The sequence below is a fragment of the Micropterus salmoides genome, unplaced genomic scaffold, assembly GCF_014851395.1.
Source record: "Micropterus salmoides isolate LMB-PRFRI ecotype aquatic unplaced genomic scaffold, ASM1485139v1 Ms_hic_scaffold_14, whole genome shotgun sequence".
Classification (NCBI taxonomy): domain Eukaryota; kingdom Metazoa; phylum Chordata; class Actinopteri; order Centrarchiformes; family Centrarchidae; genus Micropterus; species Micropterus salmoides.
Window position 1 is genome coordinate 24,548,886 of NW_024040485.1, and position 15,767 is coordinate 24,564,652.

At 42.1% G+C, this 15,767-nt stretch overlaps 1 protein-coding gene and 1 long non-coding RNA gene across 8 annotated transcripts; one reads left to right on the forward strand and one right to left on the reverse strand.

Moving 5' to 3' along the window:
• The first annotated feature begins 617 nt into the window (after nt 1–617).
• Nucleotides 618–15,762, forward strand: LOC119902456 (UDP-glucuronosyltransferase 1A7-like). Of its 7 annotated transcripts, none has more exons than XM_038718654.1 (9): nt 618–1,673; nt 2,466–2,529; nt 2,607–2,755; nt 13,755–13,882; nt 14,098–14,191; nt 14,284–14,409; nt 14,487–14,574; nt 14,662–14,881; nt 15,019–15,762. In XM_038718654.1, the coding sequence occupies exons 1-9, from the start codon at nt 1,140–1,142 to the stop codon at nt 15,287–15,289; spliced, it is 1,674 nt and encodes a 557-aa protein (XP_038574582.1). In that variant the 5' UTR covers nt 618–1,139; the 3' UTR covers nt 15,290–15,762. The 7 variants fall into 7 exon arrangements, with proteins under 7 accessions (XP_038574582.1, XP_038574581.1, XP_038574586.1 ...); XM_038718653.1 differs by lacking the exons at nt 13,755–13,882; nt 14,098–14,191; nt 14,284–14,409; ... (1 more) ...; nt 14,662–14,881; nt 15,019–15,762 and adding exons at nt 3,191–3,318; nt 3,537–3,630; nt 3,723–3,848; ... (1 more) ...; nt 4,101–4,320; nt 4,485–5,216 and having other exon boundaries at nt 1,140–1,673; XM_038718656.1 differs by lacking the exons at nt 618–1,673; nt 2,466–2,529; nt 2,607–2,755 and adding exons at nt 11,610–12,247; nt 12,887–12,950; nt 13,028–13,176.
• Nucleotides 4,758–15,457, reverse strand: LOC119902464. The gene is made up of 2 exons (XR_005444330.1): nt 15,386–15,457; nt 4,758–4,851 (listed from the first exon to the last, which is right to left on the reverse strand). It is a non-coding gene; the product is annotated as an uncharacterized LOC119902464 (long non-coding RNA).
• Nucleotides 15,763–15,767: the final 5 nt, after the last annotated feature.

A 15,767-nucleotide genomic window follows, 5' to 3' on the forward strand; every position in this document is an offset into this window, starting at 1 on the left:
TGGAGTTAGCATACTGCATTACCACATAATTTATGATTTGGTACTATATATATAGTATAGTACCACAGAATATATGGTATAGTAGCATGTATGGTAAAGTACGACAGAATGTGTGGTATAGTACGACAGAATGTATACTACCACAGAATATATGGTAAAGCACTGCAGAGCATGAGGTACAATCCTGTACTAATACCACAGAAATTGTGTTGTATTTTACAATTATTTTACCAGCCTCCCAGACAGCCACCCCTGAGGAAGAGGGCCCACACCCACCCCGACACAATTTTCACTTAATATTTTTAACTCTATAATATTGTTGTGGCTTTCTAGTCAAATCTAACAACTAACAACTTTATTGGACTTTATTGAAGCATCAAACCTTACTAAGCTGCTGTGTCTGCAAATAGCAGACAAAAGTGCACATGAAAAACATGCAAAGCAACAGAATGATTATTATTTAACATATAGCCGAGATTTTGCAGAAAAAATTCAGATGCAATTCCCAACGTAATCATGAACACTTTCATAAGTAACTGTAATTTAATTATACATTTTTCCCAGTAATGGTAACAGATTACAGTTTTTACATTTATTTTTTGTAAGTTGAATTACGTAACTAAATTACATATAACTAGTTACTCCCTGAAAACTGACAACATATCAATTTTGTTGAGATGTTATAGATAACCAACCATATAGTACACCCACTATGTGGTCATGTGCATGTGCTCCATCGGCTGATAAGTGTTACAGTAAAGTTCTTGTTTTGCCAGACTGTGTGTTTGTATGCAGTAGTAATCCCATTATTCCTCAATTTTGGCAGTGTAGTGAAAAAAATATATTTTAAACTGTTTGACCTTTGCTTTCCCTCTCTGGATTAATCTGCGAGACAATAGATCAAATGACACCTTCAATGAAAGTCCCTTGTTTTTCACCAACAACTGTTAGCTAGGACTGCAAATGTCGCTCTTGTTTAAGTGAGGACTTTGAACACACACAACTCTGCTAACTTACAGAGGAATTTCAACAACACAGATTAGCGTGAGGGGAGGGGACAGCACAGAGAAGTCCACTTTGACCACCTTTTTTTCTCTTTGTTGGATTCAGTGAGCTGTTGACCCCGAGGAAAGAGAATAATGTGGAAAGCAGCAGTGTTTGTGTTCCTGCTGCTAAACATGGATTTGCAGGTGAGTGGGGCTGTAGATAAGACGAGGCGGTCCGTTGCAGAAAACTCCAGGCCAGAGAAGAAGGTGGAGACTGAGGAGGCCGAAGCCACCAGCACCATTCATGCACGTGACACTGGTTCTTCAGGTTTCTTGGGCAACTTGCTGGTGGTACCCATGGATGGGAGTCACTGGGTGGGAATAAAGGCTGTTGCCCAAGAAATGGGTCGTCGTGGGCACCGGGTCACTGTGGTGATACCAGAGGTCAGCATACGGATGGGTCCAGGGAAACACTACGACGCTGTCACCTATCCTGTTCCTTATGACAGAGAGTATATTGATTCAATCATGGCCACACACAAGGACATATTGCACAAATCTTCACAGTCGTTCACGGACAAAATAAGGAAACGATTTTCACAAATCCAGAGAATTACAAGTTTTATCCACACCACTGCAGAGCGCCTACTGTTCAATGCCAGTATCATTTCACATCTGGCACAGCAGGTGAGTACAAATACAGACGATGAACACAAGACCAGGATGAGGTGTAAAATGCCTTGCATGTTATACTGAGTTTGTAACATTTGTTGACTGAACACTTTAACTTATTTTGGGATGTTGCTGTATTGGATTGTATTATATATGTGTAAGTGAAGTGTTTCTCATTCTGGTGTTCCAGCACTTGTGTACAACTCTGTATCTATTAAAATTAGGATAGTGGTGAAAGAAGTATTTACGTTCTTTATTTATGTGAAAGTAAGGCAAAAATATAATTATAATTTTGTGTTCACTTTTTGGACTTTTCTCTTATTTTTGTTTTTGTTGCAAAATATTGGAGAAATTTACCCCTATGGGCGTGAAACACATGAAACCATGTGTGAAGTTTAGAGGGAAAATGGCTCTGAAACATGACAAAAGGCCCTAACCAGACACTGTTTTTTGTAAGTCAAAGATGTTAGAAACCACTGGTTTAGTCATTGAACATGCATTGTATTTGATATGTTTATCATACTGTATGTTTTTAATGAGCGAGAAGGATGGTACTTTTGTTAATGCAAAAACAGTGATCTGTCTTATCGACCGCTGATTTACCCCCGATCACAGCCTGATGGTCGCCGAGCAGAAAATCGGGCTGAAAATCGTGTAGTGTGAACTACGCTTTATTCGATGATCAGCTTCCCTCTTCTGTAGAATCAATGCATGAGTGTATATGTAGAAGGTGCTTTATTAGAACAAACTGTTGATGATTCACCCCTTTCTCCTGTTTTTTTTCCTTTGCCTCTTTCTACTCTGCAGAAATTTGATGCTGTCTTAACAGACCCCATGGTGCCCACAGGCTCGTTAATAGCTCGTAAATTAGGTGAGTTTTGCCAAACTTTTAATTTCGGTGTTATCATCTCCACATCTTCTCACTAGTCTTCCCTAAATCCTTTTCAGGTATCCCCACTATTAATTTGCTGAGGGGTATTCCTTGTTCCTTGGATATGATGTCTGCAGGCTGCCCCTCCCCACCATCATATGTGCCTCGTTTCTTCACTGGATACACAGACAGAATGAGCTTCAAGGAGAGAACTTTCAACACCTTGGTGAGCACTAATAGCCACATATGCATGGACAAGTGCACGTTTTTTTTTGTAAAATCAACTCTACTTTCCTTTTTTAAGTAGAGCACAGATTACACGTTGACCAAAGTAATCCCACTGCTTCACATTTTTCATTTTTTTTTCTATTTGTCATATAATACTACAGAAATAGTCAGGTAGCCTATTTCTGAGATGTTGGCAATGAAAAACCCTGCCCCGATGAACATGCCACGACTGTCAGACCACCTCACGTCATTTAGTCTGACAATGTGGCAGAAGCCCTAAGTGTCTCTCTCTCTACTTTAGGTCACGATGGCCCAGTTAAACTTGGACTTCCACTTTAGTGCTGTTAAAGTATAATATGGCCCACATAACTGAAAGCACCTCTGTCTTACTTTGTGATATTGTGTATTTTTCTGTGATGCCTCTGACCTGCAGGTGGCTTTACTGGAGCCGCTGCTATGTCGACTGCTGTTTTGGCACTTTGACAACATAGCCCATGAGTTCCTGGGAGAGGAGGTGGGCGTGGCTGAAGTGCTGTCAGACTCTGCTATCTGGCTGCTGAGGTAACATGTACAAAGGTTGTTATTTGGGAGAAGACACACACACCAACGTTGACTATCCTATGTAGAAGTACAAACAAACTATTGCACTGAAACAGGGGAGGAATACAACGCAAAGGTAATTTTACTGTTGCTGCTATTTTGTGCCACTAATGAACACTGAAAGAAAAACATTATCTGTCCCATATTCACATAAATATTGTGATGCTGTGTTTAAACAGGATTGACTTTGCGCTGGAGTTGCCACGCCCTCTCATGCCGAATATAGTTCTAGTTGGTGGAATCAACTGCAATGTGAGAGACCCTCTGCCTGAAGTAAGCTCCATATGTTTTGGATTTTAATGCAGGGAGATGGAGATAGATAAAGAGAGATGAATGCAGACCTACTGTGCATGTGTTTTGTGCAGGATTTGGAGTCCTGGGTGTCAGGAGCGCATGGCTTTATAGTGTTCACTCTGGGCACCATGGTGTCAGACCTGCCAAAAGAGATAACCGCCGTCTTCCTAGAAGCCTTCAGACAGATTCCACAGAAGGTACAGGAATATATGAACATGTGTTAAAATGCATTTTAAATCATACATCAATGCAATAAATGACACTGTTTTTATAGGTAATATGGAGGTACACTGGGCAGGTTTCAGAAAGTGTCCCAGAGAATGTGAAGATGATGAAATGGGTGCCTCAGAATGACCTGCTAGGTGTGTAAATCCACTGTAACACATTCCTGAAACTGGCCCATGATGGTTCACATACCGTAACATCTGACATCCTGTGTTGTGTGTTAGCACATCCTGGAGCTCGAGCTTTCATCACTCACGCTGGCTCACATGGTCTCTTCGAGGGACTGTGTCACGCTGTTCCCATGGTGATGGTGCCAATTGCGGGGGACCAGCCTGACAATGCACATAAGTTTGCGAGCAGAGGAGCGGGAGTGGTGTTGGATATTGTGTCGATCACTACAGAAAGTCTTCTTCAGGCCTTGAATGAGGTCATCAATGACACCAGGTGAGGGGTCAGAAGGTTGTTCACAACGTGGTTGTCAGTTTTCTCATTAAAAAGGAACTCCTTAAATCTTGGTGCTAATATAAAGATGTTTTAGGAACTGCTTTTCACACCATCTCCTCAGCGATGTATTCTTCAACGCTTGCTGTCAATCTGTTTCCGTCCAGGTATAAAGACAGTGTGCAGAAGCTGTCAGCTCTCCATAAAGACAGACCAGTTGACCCACTTGACCTTTCAGTGTACTGGACAGAATTTGTGATGCGGCACAAAGGGGCGAAACATCTCAGACCTGCTGTCCATGAACTCAACTGGCTCCAGTACTACTGCCTGGATGTAATAGCGCTACTGGCTATTGTAGTGCTGTTTTTTGTAATGGTGACAGTAAAATGCTTGAAACTATGCTTCTGGATACTGAGCAGAAAGAGGAAGCAGGACTAACCTGGTGTTACCTTTGCACCTTCATCTAAGCAACAACACTGTTTGTTAAGGGAGATTGAAAACTCAATACCATTTAAATAGTAGTGCAAAGTAAACCTGTTTATGGTCTAAGAAGAATAAGGGAATCTATGGGGTGATCAAAAATACATTTAATAAACAGATAATACAGATTATTATTAGACTCCATTATGGACTTGGCTTGAGGGACAATGATTAGTATGTCGTCTTCACTACAGCGTAGGAGCTGCTGCTTTCCAAATAGTTAAACTCTTCCTTGCAAAATGATTAGTTAAGTCATACTGAAGCTTTTCTTGGTGTTTACTGTGGCTCTCAACATCTTCTTACATAGACAGGTTGAATACTGTCACACGACGGAATACCAAATATCACAGTTTTGTTAGCTACATGAGTTTTTTTCCCCCTATGTAAATACAAGTAAAATAAAATGTTTTAATTACAAATGATTTTGTCATCCTTCCATATAAATATAATCTTTCAACATTAACCTACGTACTGTGAAATTATTTACTTACAACGTTGCCTCTCTGGCATTTACAAGTATCTTAAGTTATAGAGCAAGTGGATAGATTCAGGTGGCTTCCTGAAAAGGTAGGAATTCCTTGAGCATATCCAGATATCACACACTTATACAAATACGTCTTCTGAACATTATGCATTAAGGGCAACACAATGAGCATTAGTGGCCATCCTTTGGTGGGAAGAGGGCACACTCGATAGCCAGGTTAAAAAGGCAGACAAAATATAATACTGATTGAGATGTTATAGACAACCAACCACATACACCCCCTACATGGTCACGTGTATGCTCTATCGGCTGATCCGTGTAATAATGATGTTGTACTTTATACTACAAGTGTTGCTGAAGTTTTGATCTCTTCAACTGGCAGTGTCTTGCCAGCTAGTGTGTTTATATGCACAGTAGTAATCCCATTATATACTCACTTTTGGCATTATAATGGAAAAAGTATTTTAAACTGCTTTGCTTTCCCTCTTTGATTCAATGTTGAACATGGACAAGTGATAAGTGGTTTTGGTTTCTCTACACCTTGACTTAGCAACAGTGTATTACAAATGGGAGGCTGGGAGTACAGGGCCCTCAGAGAAACAGGATCCTGCGGTTAAGATGAGGCAACTGCAGAATGCTGATTCTAGCAACAAACTAGTGAACTATTTCTGACCTTTGGGTAACAGCGCCTCCCCTACATTCTCACCTTGTGTACAAAATAATATACAGGAAAGGAGGTCTTCGCTTCTCGGCTTCAGACGTTTTACCTTCCCCATGCACATTGGAAGTAGGTGAATCTGCGCCAGACATACCTACTATTGTGCAAAACACTGCCTATAGGCTTCTATCCAAAAACTAAAATATAGACACCGAAAGGCTGAGCAGGGAAAAACTGTCTGCCAGACGCGACGATTGTCCTATAATTCCAGGATTCCGATTGCTGCGTTTTGATGGTTTATTTACAGGTAAAGTTAGGTGATCAGTTCCATACAGTGAAGATATCCATAAAATACTAGAAACACCGAACCGCGTTCAGCAAAGTTTAGGCTTTCCCCCATCACCCCCTCTCTCCTTCTCCCTTTAACATGAACAGGTGATATCCTAATTTACTATCAGCACCCACACCATGTGATTAAAGCTTGTGAGCAACCAAAAGAAGGGAGCATTCAAGAACCCATACCTGGCTACTACATTCCGGCCCCTAATAATTACAGTCAATACACAGTAATAACTACAAATTCATTACACATGCAGGAATATACATTAACATACATTCATAGTCCATTGCAACAAATGTTCATCTGTCATCCATCATATAAATCATTTATAATCAAAGTTAGGTTACAAGTCTGATGTTTCCTGAAGAAGGCAGATCTTGGTGACAGGCCTACATACACAGCTGGTTGGAGTTTTAATCCAGACTTGTCACACAAGCCCCTCCTATTGGGAACTGTTTCAGTACCAATGATCCAGGAATTACGGGGTGCAGAATCATCCACTATGAGTACTATGTCTCCAGGGATGAAGTTGCACTTGACTCTTGTCCATTTCTGACGTTCTTGTAGTTGTGGTAGGTCCTCCTTAGTCCATCTTTTCCAAAACAGATTGGACATGTACTGAACCTGCTTCCATCTCCGGCGTGCATAGATGTCCTCCTTCTGAAACAGGAGGACATCTTACAGGTTGTAAGCATGGTTTGGCCTTAAAAAGAAGGTGGTTAGGATTCAATGCTTCTAAGTCATTTGGATCTGTAGATTCTTTACTGATAGGTCTACTGTTCAGAATTAATTCCACTTCACAAAGCACTGTGTGGAGTCCTCCTTCATCCAGACTTTGTGTCCTCAAAGTGGAGATGAGGATTTTCCTGAAGGAGCGAATCAACCTTTCTCATGCTCCTCCATGATGTGATCCAGTTGGAGGTTTGAAGATCCACTTGATCCCCACTAAAGTCAGAGCATCATTGATCTTCTCAAGATTCAATCCTTCAATGGCTCTTCGCAGCTCACGGTCTGCTCTGACAAAGTTGGTTCCATTGTCTGAACTCTTGAACCTGTCCTCGTCTCGCTATGAAATGTCTCAACGCGTTAATGAAAGAGTCTGTGTCCAATGACGAAGCCACTTCAATGTGTACTGCTCTTATTGTGAAGATGACTCCATATCTCTTCCCAAGGATTCTCCCACGTTTGACTTCAAATGGACTAAAATAGTCCACACTTCGACAAGATCTTCCTTATGGAAACACTAGCATCAGGAATCCAGTAGCTCTGATGTAATCTGGACAACATGTGATTCCTGCCTCCATGACCAACCTCTTGATGAATGTGTTGCAGAATGAGGTCAGTAATATGAAGATCTTTAGCTAGTATGGCAGGATGCTTGGACTCTTTGGACATGACAGCCATGACAACTTTTCTGAGAACCTTCTTCTCTGACAGAATCGTATTACCTGCATCTTGGCTTCCTTGATCTCTCCCACTGAGAGATACTCACGACAGAGCTTGTTTCTGAAGTTGTGCGGCTCACTGTGGACCGCACCTTCCTTTTGAATTGTATCTGAGGGAGACTGAGCAGGACGTGCAGTATCTTCTTTCTTTTTCCTGAGACTCATGAGTAAACCCTTGAGCCTTAGGATCCAGCCAATCACTCTTGTGAGACGTGTCCAAGATGAGGTGTGATTGGTCAAACATGTCACAGCGTCGTCTTCACCTTGGACTGCACACACTTCAATAGCAGCTGATAACCTTAACCTCAGGGTCTCCATCCGGCAGTTCCTGCAAGTTGTCTGGGTTGACGGGCCAATCCTCTTCTGACTGCGTAAGAAATGAAGGACCAGATGTCCACACTACATTCCTTAGAAATGGCTCGGCCCTCATCTCTGGAGGCCACGTCCGCTGGATTGTGTGCAGTATTCACAAATCTCCATTGAGAGGAGTCAGAAACCTTAAGAAGAAGAATCTCAGATTCTGTTTGCAACAAATGTACGAAACCTTGAAGTTTAATTCTTGATGTATTTCAGTGTAAGTACTGTCTGTCCAAAAGTGTTGAAGTTGCAGTCTTAACTCCTTTCTCCACAGTTTGTCCATTCGAGCTGCTACAACAGCTGCTGTCAGTTCCATGTGAGGGATCGTAACAGGTCTTAAGGTGCCACTCTTGATTTTCCCATTATGAATGCACTGTGTGTCTGAGAGCAGTTATTCTGCAGCAGCAGATAGGTAACAGTACCATATCCCTTCTCATTTGAATCCGCAAAATGATGTAATCAAGCAGTAGTTGCTTCTTCAAAGTTGAGAGGTTTTAAACAGCGTCTGATGCTGAATCCATCCAACTGGTGTAACTCTTCCACCCAGTCTATCCACTCTTGGGCAACCAGTGCTGGTATAGAGTCATCCCATCCTAGCCCCTTATGACACAGATCCTGAAGGATCCGTTTAGCTGTAAAAACAACAGGAGATAGGATTCCCAGAGAGTCATAGAAAGAGCTGACAGTTGAAAGGATACATCTACGGGTCAATGGTCTGTGTTGAATGGTAATGCTGTACTTAAAGGTGTCAGATTGAACACACCACCGCACCCCCAGTGCTCTTTCCACAGGTAGCGAGTCTTGATCCAAATCCAGGTGCTTGACTTCCTTTGCTTTCTCCTCCTCCTCCTCCTCCTCCTCCTCCTCCTTATCAGGTATAGCTGCCAGCACCTTGTGACTGTTACTTCTCCACTTTGTTAGATGAAAGCCACCCTTTGCACAGAAGTTTCCAAGGTTTTTGTAGAAGGCTATAGCTTCCTGTTCTGAAGCAACAGAAGCAAGACACATAGAAAACTGTGCATGATGGTGCAGATGAATGTCTGTGTTTAACCATATTTTCTGTTTGAGTTCTTTTTTCAAACGCAATGACAGTAGTGGCAAAGCTACTTCCCTGAGTCCTTGAGCGCGATGGTTTTGCTCTGCTATTTTCTTTGTTCGTCACCATCGGTGGGGCATCCTGTAAGTTTCCAAATACAGGGTCAGTTGTAATTTTGACTTGATGTTCAATAAAACCCACAATATCAATGAACATAGCTCTTCGGCGGTGTCTTTCCTGAATATCACATGCCACTGTTCGCCACTTGTCTCTCAATTTGTTGGGCAGTTTCCTTATCACAGTAAGCATATGGGCAGGAGTATTTTATTCACACAGACCGTGAACCTCATCCATGGCATTGCAACATCCACACAAGAAGAGACTGTATGCCTGTAAAGCCTTTCCATCTTCCGACTTAATTAAATGCCATGAAGTCACCTTTTCCAAGTATGCAGACACTATCATATACTCATTTCCAAAGTGTTCAAACAGTAGGGTTTTAGCCTTTGCATACCCAGTGCCATCAGTCCTGTTTTGACAGCTTCTGATAAGCTCTCTTGGTTGCCCCCTGGTGTACTGACCCAGGAAATGCAAACAATCTTCAGCATTATCAGTTCTTCCCTCAATAACCTGTTCAAAGTGTTGCATGAAAGCATGGTACTGTAGTGGATCACCATCAAATATTTGGATGCCTCTCTTCGGCAATGATGAAAGGCATTGCTGATTCATCAGCATTGAAGTTGAGTGGAATGTGTTCATTGTTGCCATTCATAGAAGGAGATGTATGACATGATTGTCATGAGATACTTGAGGCGCTGCTGCATTTGGGTTCATGCGGTGTTCTCATTATCTCTGAGGCCCCCTGGTGGAGATGAAGGGCATTGTCTGCTTGCTCTTGTTTAAGCCTTGTTCTTCTTAAGTTGGAATCAGCATTGTCAGGTAATGATTTTCCCTTTCCATACGTTTCAGGTTTATGTGGTACAAAAGTCTTTGCATCAACCTTCAGTTTTTCTTTCACTTTTCTCAATATAGGACTTCATTCCATGTGATCGCTGTGAAGCAGATCCAGAGGCTCCTAAGACAGCCATTTTCGCCATTGATGCAACTATATCGGCTTCAAGCTGAAGTTGTTCTTTCCTTTTTCCTTTCTTCCTGTTCCTCAAGAGCATGTTTTTCTTTGAGCAGCCTTTGACGTGTAAGCAAAGCAGCCACCTTAGCCTCTGCTCTGATACGTGCAGATGAAGTTGTGGAGATACTGGAGTTTCTGCTGCCTTGATTTGATATACTGTCACTTGCTAATATTTCATCCTGGTCGTCATGTTGAGGATTTTGATGAGTGGTGGTGGTGCATAGATAAGACGCTTGCCTTTTGTGTGGGAGACCTGAGTTCGTTTCCCACTATGGGACATCCACCATTGTGTCCCTGAGCAAGACACTTAACCCCTTGTTGCTCCAGAGGCGTGCGACCTCTGACATATGTAGCAATTGTAAGTTGCTTTGGATAAAAGCATCAGCTAAATGAATAAATGTAATGATGAGATTCAGATTCTTGACTGTTGTTAACTTCTCCTTTTTCCTCTGACAGAGCTTCCTGAGGCCTTTCGTCATTATCAGGTAGCTCTGAAGGAGGTCTGCTTGGATGTTGACTGATTTCTGAAAGCCATACTTTGCCATCCTCAATAAATACTTGATTGGTTTTGTTGATGCTTGTGAACCATTTATTTTGTTTTTCTTGTTCAGCAGATGGAATTAAATGCATCAGACAATTCAATAGCATTTTCAGACAACTTCTCCAAAACATCCAACTGTTGCTTAACCTTTAAAGCATTTTCATCATCTTTCATGAGCTCCTTGAGAGACAATATCACAGTCTTTATTTTATTCACTTCCAGACCTTTTTCTGTGAGAGTGATTTTTCATTTTTTTCAAATCAGATTTGCCATCATTTGAATCAGCACTTGATCCACTCATTTTTAACATATAAAACAATGAGCGTCACAATGTTTCCAATGTGAATCCAGCAATATCCATAGCCACAGCCGTAGCATGCAAACCACATTAGACATCCAACTTGATAAGCCAAACCAAACACTTCCAATTTCCAGGCATCCCAACGCAGCACCGCGAGCAGCGGTCTCCTGACACAAACTAAACACTTTGCCTTGTGCCAGTAACCGTTTCAAACTGCGCTCCAGTTAGACTATACAGGTGATCAGTTCCATACAGTGAAGATATCCATAAAATACTAGAAACACTGTGAACCACGTTCAGCAAAAATTAGGCATTTCCTCATCACCCCCTCTCTCCTCCTCCCTCCAACGTGAACAGGTGATATCCTAATTTACTATCAGCACCCAAACCATGCAAACCAAAGCTTGTTAGCCACATTATTGGCCTACAACTGTTAGCTAGGACCGCAAATGTCGCTCTTGTTTAAGTGAGGACTTTGAACACACACAACTCTGCTAACTTACAGAGGAATTTCAACAACACAGAGTAGCGTGAGGGGAGGGGACAGCACAGAGAAGTCCACTTTGACCACCTTTTTCTCTCTGTGTTGGATTCAGTGAGCTGTTGACCCCGAGGAAAGAGAACAATGTGGAAAGCAGCAGTGTTTGTGTTCCTGCTGCTAAACATGGATTTGCAGGTGAGTGGGGCTGTAGATAAGACGAGGCGGTCTGTGGCAGAAAACTCCAGGCCAGAGAAGAAGGTGGAGACTGAGGAGGCCGAAGCCACCAGCACCATTCATGCACGTGACACTGGTTCTTCAGGTTTCTTGGGCAACTTGCTGGTGGTACCCATGGATGGGAGTCACTGGGTGGGTATGAAGGCCATTATCCAAGAAATGGGTCGGCGTGGGCACCGGGTCACTGTGGTGATACCAGAGGTCAGAATACGGATGGGTCCAGGGAAACACTACAACACTGTCACCTATCCTGTTCCTTATGACAGGGAGTATATTGATTCAATCATGGCCACACACAAGGACATATTGCACAAATCTGCACAGTCGTTCACGGACAAAATAAGGAAACGATTTTCACAGTTCCAGAGAATAAAAGGCTTTTTCCATACCACTACAGAGAGACTACTGTTCAATGCCAGTATCATCTCACATCTGGCACAGCAGGTGAGTACAAATACAGATGATGAACACAGCATGTTATACTGAATTTGTGAGGAATTTGTATAGACTTTGTCTAATACTCTTTAACCTCTTTTTGGGATGTTGCTGTATTGGATTGTATTATACTGTAAGGTGTTCCTGCTCGTATGCACAAACACTGTATCTACTGAAGTCAGGATAATGGAAGAAGTATTCACATTTTTAGCTATGTAAAAGTGCTGCTAAATATACTTAAACAGTGAAAAGTTCTGATTCTGCAGAAAAACAGCCTGTGATTGATGTATTAGTATAGGATTTTATTTAATTGTTAAAACTGAAACATTAAAGTGTAAACACCATTAAAGTGTTGTAGCTGGTTGAGGTGGAGCTAGCTTAAACTACTATATATAAAATTAGGTATTTCAATCCAGAGGTGTTCAACCGAGGGGTCGGGCCCCTCTAATGGCTGAGTGGTCTTTTGATAATGTTAAAAGAGGAAAGAATAAAAAATTAAGTTGTGCTGCACAATATTGTGTTCACGTGTTGGACTTCTGTAGAATCAATGCATGTGTGTGTACATAGGTAAAAGGTGCTTTATTAGTACAAACTGTTTAAGATTCACCCCCTTCTCTTGTTTTTCCCTCACATCTTTTCACTCTGCAGAAATTTGATGCTGTCTTAACAGACCCATTGATACCCACAGGCTCATTAATAGCTCGGAAATTAGGTGAGTTTTGCCATGCTTTTGTTGTTGGTGTTATCATCTGCACATCTCCTCACTAGTCTTCCCTAAATCCTTTTCAGGTATCCCCACAATTAATTTGCTGAGGGGAATTCCTTGTTCTTTGGATATGTACTCTACGGGCTGCCCCTCCCCGCCGTCATATGTGCCTCGTTTCTTCACTGGATACACAGACAGAATGAGCTTCAAGGAGAGAGCTTTCAACACCTTGGTGAGCACTTATGGCCACATATGCATGGACAGGTGCATGTAGGAAGGATTGCTATGTTTTGATTCTGTAAAATCAACTCTACTCTGCTTTACTAAGTAAACCACAGATAGTCGGGTGGCCTATGTCTGAGATGTTGGCAATGGAACACCTTGAACCAATTAACATGCCACCACTGTCAAACCACCTCACGTCATTCAGTTTGACAATGTAGCAGAAGTCTCTCTACTTTACTGAACATTCAAAATCACATATGTCACGATGGCCCAGTTCCATTTCAGCAGTGGGAGAAGGGAGGGGGCTTCTCCCTTAGAGATAGGGTGAGAAACAAAGTTATCAGTGAGGAACTCTGAGTACAGCAGCTGCTCCTTTGCGTCAAAAGGAGCCAGTGAAGGTGTTTCGGGCCTCTGGTAAGGATGCCCCCTGGCCGCCTTCCTGGGGAGGTGTTCCACGTACGTCCAGCTGTGAGGAGGTCTCAGGGAAGACCCAGGACTTGGTGGAGAGATTATATCTCGACCCCAGATAAGCGGCTGAAGATGGATGGATGGATTTCAGCTCTGCTTGTTTATTTTGACCTGCAGGTGGCTTTACTGGAGCCGCTGCTATGCCGACTGCTGTTTTGGCACTTTGACAACATAGCCTATGAGTTCCTGGGAGAGGAGGTAGGCGTGGCTGAAGTGCTGTCAGACTCTGCTATCTGGCTGCAGAGGTAACATGTACAAAGGTTGTTATTTGGGAGAAGAATACACAAAAACCTTGACTGTCCTGTAGAAATACACATATACTATTGCACTGAAACAGGGGAGGTATTTAATGCAAAGGTAATTTTACTGTTGCTGCTATTTTGTGCCACTAATGAACACTGAAAGAAAAACATTATCTGTCCCATATTCACATAAATATTGTGATACTGTGTTTAAACAGGATTGACTTTGCGCTGGAGTTGCCACGCCCTCTCATGCCGAATATAGTTCTAGTTGGTGGAATCAACTGCAATGCGAGAAACCCTCTGCCTGAAGTAAGCTCCATATGTTTTGGATTTTAATGCAGGGAGATGGAGATAGATAAAGAGAGATCAATGCAGACCTACTGTGTGTGTGTTTTGTGCAGGATTTGGAGTCCTGGGTGTCAGGAGCGCATGGCTTTATAGTGTTCACTCTGGGCACAATGGTGTCAGACCTGCCAAAAGAGATAACCGCCGTCTTCCTAGAAGCCTTCAGACAGATTCCACAGAAGGTACAGGAATATATGAACATGTGTTAAAATGCATTTTAAATCATACATCAATGCAATAAATGACACTGTTTTTATAGGTAATATGGAGGTACACTGGGCAGGTTTCAGAAAGTGTCCCAGAGAATGTGAAGATGATGAAATGGGTGCCTCAGAATGACCTGCTAGGTGTGTAAATCCACTGTAACACATTCCTGAAACTGGCCCATGATGGTTCACATACCGTAACATCTGACATCCTGTGTTGTGTGTTAGCACATCCTGGAGCTCGAGCTTTCATCACTCACGCTGGCTCACATGGTCTCTTTGAGGGACTGTGTCACGCTGTTCCCATGGTGATGGTGCCAATTGTGGGGGACCAGCCTGACAATGCAGAGAAGTTGGCGAGCAGAGGAGCGGGAGTGGTGTTGGATATTGTGTCGATCAATACAGGAAGTCTTCTTCAGGCCTTGAATGAGGTCATCAATGATTCCAGGTGAGGGGTCAGTTTAGAAAGGGCTCCTTTAATCTTGGTGCTGATAAAGATAAAAATATAAAATCTGCTTTTCACAATATCTACTTTACTTTTGTGATGTATTCTTCAACTCTTGCTGTCAATCTGTTTCCGTCCAGGTATAAAGACAGTGTGCAGAAGCTGTCAGCTCTCCATAAAGACAGACCAGTTGACCCACTTGACCTTTCAGTGTACTGGACAGAATTTGTGATGCGGCACAAAGGGGCGAAACATCTCAGACCTGCTGTCCATGAACTCAACTGGCTCCAGTACTACTGCCTGGATGTAATAGCGCTACTGGCTACTGTTGTGTTGTTTTTTGTAATGGTGACAGTAAAATGCTTGAAACTATGCCTCTGGATACTGAGCAGAAAGAGGAAGCAGGACTAACCTGGTGTTACCTTTGCACCTTCATCTAAGCAACAACACTGTTTGTTAAGGGAGATTGAAAAGTCAATACCATTCAAATATTAGTGCAAAGTAAACCTGTTTATGGTTTAAAGGGGAGACATGGTGTAAGATGAATAAGGGAATCTATGAGGTGATCAAAAAGATATTTAATAAACAGAAAATATAGAATATTATTAGACTCCATTATGGACTGGGCTTGAGGGACAATGATGAATATGTTGTCTTTACTACAGTGTAGGAGCTGCTGCTTTCCAAATAGTTAAATTCTTCATTGCAAAATGAATAGTTGAGTCGTAGCTAAGCTTGTCTTGGTGTTTACTGTGACTCTCAACATCTTCTTACATAGACAGGTAACAGTGTAACACAACAGAATACCAAATATCACCGTTTTGTTAGATACATGAGTTTTTCCCTATGTAAATATAAGTAAAATAAAATGTTTTAATTACAAATGATT

Coding starts and splice junctions, on each gene's coding strand:
- LOC119902456 (XM_038718654.1), top strand. CDS start 1,140: ATGTGGAAAGCAGCAGTGTTTGTGTTCCTGCTGCTAAACATGGATTTG. Junction 2,756..13,754: donor AGAGAACTTTCAACACCTTG/GTGAGCACTAAT, acceptor TTTGACCTGCAG/GTGGCTTTACTGGAGCCGCT. Junction 13,883..14,097: donor TCTGCTATCTGGCTGCAGAG/GTAACATGTACA, acceptor GTGTTTAAACAG/GATTGACTTTGCGCTGGAGT.